This window comes from Castanea sativa, chromosome 5 (assembly GCF_040712315.1).
Source record: "Castanea sativa cultivar Marrone di Chiusa Pesio chromosome 5, ASM4071231v1".
Lineage (NCBI taxonomy): Eukaryota > Viridiplantae > Streptophyta > Magnoliopsida > Fagales > Fagaceae > Castanea > Castanea sativa.
Genome location: NC_134017.1, coordinates 64,048,077 through 64,052,132, shown reverse-complemented (window position 1 = coordinate 64,052,132; position 4,056 = coordinate 64,048,077). Strand labels below are relative to the sequence as shown.

Here is a 4,056-nt window from a genome sequence, read left to right as displayed (position 1 = left end):
AAATTTTTGGTACATGAAATTCCACTACCTAGTGCTTTAAGAAAGAAAAGAAAATAATAAGCAACACAAAATTGGGAAAAAAATGCAATTAGAATAAAAAGAAGCAACAATATCCATAGTTTTTATAATTGGACCGGCCAATTTGAATGGGTTAACCGAGACTAGAGGTCAAGCTGATTTTTTAGAGCTTAATTGAACCATTGCATCACCAGACTTTGTGTTCCCACTGCAAATTTGTCAATTTGTGGTATTGGCAGTAGTTTGACTACAACAACCCAAATTTTTGGTACATGAAATTCCACTACCTAGTGCTTTAAGAAAGAAAAGAAAATAATAAGCAACACAAAATTGGGAAAAAAATGCAATTAGAATAAAAAGAAGCAACAATATCCATAGTTTTTATAATTGGACCGGCCAATTTGAATGGGTTAACCGAGACTAGAGGTCAAGCCGAATTTTTAGAGCTATAAACCAACCAGTTCAGGGGAGTACGGTTTTTTTTTTTTTTTTTTTTTTTTTTTTTTGTTGGTTGGAAAAACCTTGATAAAATGCATATGTGGGGACTCAAACAAAGCCACACATGCAACAAATTCTATTTGACACGCTAACCATATAAGCAAGTTCCTAAGTTGTGTTCCAAAGACACTACTCTTATATTTATTTTATGTATAAGTGAATTAACTATTTTTAAAAAAAATTATGGTTCGATCTCAGTTTAACCTCAAAAATCTTGAATCTTAATTTTTCTAGTTCTTTGAATGGTTTGGGTTTCACACCATGACAATATCCAAAGCAAACAATGAACAATAAACAATAGGGATTTTACATAATTAGCTATATATAAAAGGTTAAGGTTTTGGGAAGAGAATCGCCAATGGCACCACCAATACGTGTTGCCGACAGCAACTTTGGTGATGACATGCGAAATAGCAAAACTCTCTTGTCGACAACTACTAAACCCATCTTCCCCAATCCTTCCACTCTCTCACAGCCGGCCACGACGTAATCATAAATGTTGTTGTACTTGAATGGCAAGATCAACAAGTGAAGAGACCACAAAGTTCAATGACGCAACAATTCAATTAAGAAATCCACTCACTCTCTCTCTCTCTCTCTCTCTCTCTCTCTCTCAATCGGCTGTGATTGTGTTTGAACTATTTTGTTCATGTATGTGTCATGTTAACGTCAGTCAATTTAAAAGGTAGACTAACATAAGTATCAATTTGACATATTTGGGAAGTTCAAATGGTAAACTGGCTATTGGCATATACATAAAACAAAAAAAAAAAGGTATTTCCTTTCATACCACAAACGAGCAAAGAAATTGATTGAGGTCCAACCAATTGCGTAAGGTAATGTAATATAGAATTAATTAAGTTCGGTGGCTAATATTATTTGGCCAGAAGATTGTGCACCAACTAGCATACTTTGACATTTGCGTACGCAGCCATTAATGACCCTAACACGAAGAACTCATTACGGTTTCAGTTAAAACAGGGGAATCAAAAGTCGGCAGTACACATTGGAAGATGAAAATGATTAATAGAACCTTTTAATTATTTGAAAAAATCGTTACAACTCAAAGGAACACAAAAATGAACAACAAATTGTCCACACCGATAGTAAACGAACCCATATAATAATAATATCCTTATTATTAATAATAATATACAACATTTGTTTGTAATCCTATAATTCAAACCCAGCCAACCGGAACCATGTGAGATATAGGCAATCAGAACATGATCATCATCATCATCATCATCATCATCATCATGATGCTATGAAGATTCCATTTGTTTTTTTTTACATGATGGAGCATCCAGAGGAATTTTCTTCACTGAAGTAATCGCATCGACTCGCGTAGCTACTTCCATACCCCCCACCACCACCGTAACTATCATAAATGGGCCTTCCATAGTAGCCATCACAGCCTGGGGGTGGCCTACCATGACCAGAATAGCATGGGCCCCCACCACGACCCACATAGCATTCAGTGCAACAAGTCCCAAATGGAACCGGGTAAGCCAGTTGTGGTGGACATGGCGGTGGTTTTTCAGGTTCCTTGGCCTTCAGAGGCCCTGTCGGCTTCCCAGGTCCACTCGGACCTCCGTTCCCGTTGGACTTCACATCTTTTGAAGATGTGTCCACCTTAGGCTCTTTTTTAGGCGCCTCCTCTTTTTTAGGCTCCTCCTTCTTCTTCTCAGATTCTTTTGGCTTTTCCTTCGGCTTCTCAGGTTCTTTAGGCTTGTCAACCTCCTTGATCTCAATGCTCTTAACGGCACAACCACCCTCGCAAATTATCTTTTGCTTAATCTTTTCAGGAGAGCAACATACCACTTTGATTATCACAAAGTTTTCCTTCTCGTTGTACACCTGGTCTTGTATTTCTCTTGTTAACAAAATTTACCAATACATAATAACTCAGATTTCTTTTTTAGTCACATAAAAAAAAAAAAAAACACAAACTTGTTCATTCGATCATATATACACTAAAAAAAAAAATTGAACTTAAGAAAAGAGAGACTCACGAGGGATTCCACAAAGCACTTTCTTGATCTTCTTGTAGCAGCGACAGCACTGAAGGTCAACCTTGATCACCATCAATGTTGTCTTCTATAAAAAGCAAAGAAATTTTGGGTAATATATATCATCCATATTTAAGCCAAAAAATACAAAAGCCAAAGAGCAATTATGAGCAAAAAAGAGAAACTTGGAGATGTGTTGCCGACAGAAGAATCAGGAAAAAAAAAAAAAAAACAGTATCACGTTCTGCGAAAGGATAAGTGGCAGAAGCCAAAAACAAAAGAGTAACTTTTGACACAAAATCCCCACCACACAAAAAAATAGAAGAGATTGGAAAGGTTATCATATATTATCAAATGGGTATTAATCAAAAAGAAAAATGATTACAGAATTGACAAACCTTATCCACCCCCATGGCTGTACAGCTTTGAATTCAGATCTCAAAACTCAGACCCCAAAAGTATTGAAGGGGCTAACACCGCTCGATTGAGAAATCAAAGTACAAGTATAATGAAGAGGCCAAGAAAGCTAACAAAGAGTAGTACGTATATTATGCCAAACCACATCTTGAGAAGGAGAAGACATGAAAGTGAAAACGTCATATGTCGTACGTCTAAACCCAATGGGATGCTGACACGTGGGGTTTCCATTGAATTTCTTGCTCCATCAAGATTAAAGAACTTGTCGTTATTTTATTTGCAGGGTGTGGTTTTACAGTTTCATCTTGTGATTGCTGACTCTCCAATCTATCATTTTGCATGTGCTGGATGCCTGGATCTGATTCAAGCACCTCACCTTCCAATTTTTCCTACATTATCAACGAAAATAATAATAATAATAATAATAATCATCCTCATCATCTAGGACACTGTACATAGTTTGGTCGGTGCAATTATGGGCCATGCACCCTTAATGGGAACCCTACACGTGTCCCCAACCCCCAAGCTTCTTAGAGTATTGCTTAAGGTTGGGCCAGATCTGTCATCATCACAAGGTACTGGTTCAGATTGTACAATCACCAGTTTCACCCAACCTCTTGATTTTATGTTTGTGCATGCAGTCAGAATTGTCCAAAATTGTTTGGCTAAGCCTAACCATAGCCTCTTCTATTTATCTCTTCTGAAAAAAAAAAAGAAAAAAAAAATAGAAAACTGGATGCAGGCTTTTGCAACTTGAAAGCATATAAGCAATCATAACTCCTAACAAACTCCGCCCATTCTAGTCAGAGTTCTGGGCTTATCTTCTAGACTGATCCAATCTAAATATGACTATAGGTTTTGTTTTGTACATCTTATTCATTGCATTTTTGTTTTGTTATCTCATTATTTAATTATTATTGGGAAAGTAATAAAAGTTGAAGACCACACACTATTTATTCTAAAATTTTAGTATACCATAAAAAAATTTTAAATTTTAGTAAGTTCTCTAATTAGATATCTGTGTGCAATAAACTCAACTAATAAATTTTTCCTATAAAAAACTAATAAATTTTTTGGTAATTAAATAAGAGAATTAAGTTTAAATTTCGCT

At 35.9% G+C, this 4,056-nt stretch overlaps 1 protein-coding gene across 1 annotated transcript; it reads right to left on the bottom strand.

The window, feature by feature from the left end:
- Nucleotides 1-1,530: 1,530 nt before the first annotated feature.
- On the bottom strand, nucleotides 1,531-3,324 carry LOC142637252 (uncharacterized). The gene is made up of 3 exons (XM_075811535.1): nucleotides 2,927-3,324; nucleotides 2,532-2,616; nucleotides 1,531-2,390 (listed from the first exon to the last, which is right to left on the bottom strand). The coding sequence occupies exons 1-3, from the start codon at nucleotides 2,939-2,941 to the stop codon at nucleotides 1,807-1,809; spliced, it is 684 nt and encodes a 227-aa protein (XP_075667650.1). The 5' UTR covers nucleotides 2,942-3,324; the 3' UTR covers nucleotides 1,531-1,806.
- Between the last annotated feature and the right edge of the window lie 732 nt (nucleotides 3,325-4,056).

Bases quoted from the DNA above. Each gene is read 5' to 3' on its own strand.
- LOC142637252 (XM_075811535.1), bottom strand. The intron at 2,391-2,531 runs GTGAGTCTCTCT...TGTTAACAAGAG, and splicing joins AGTGCTTTGTGGAATCCCTC to AAATACAAGACCAGGTGTAC.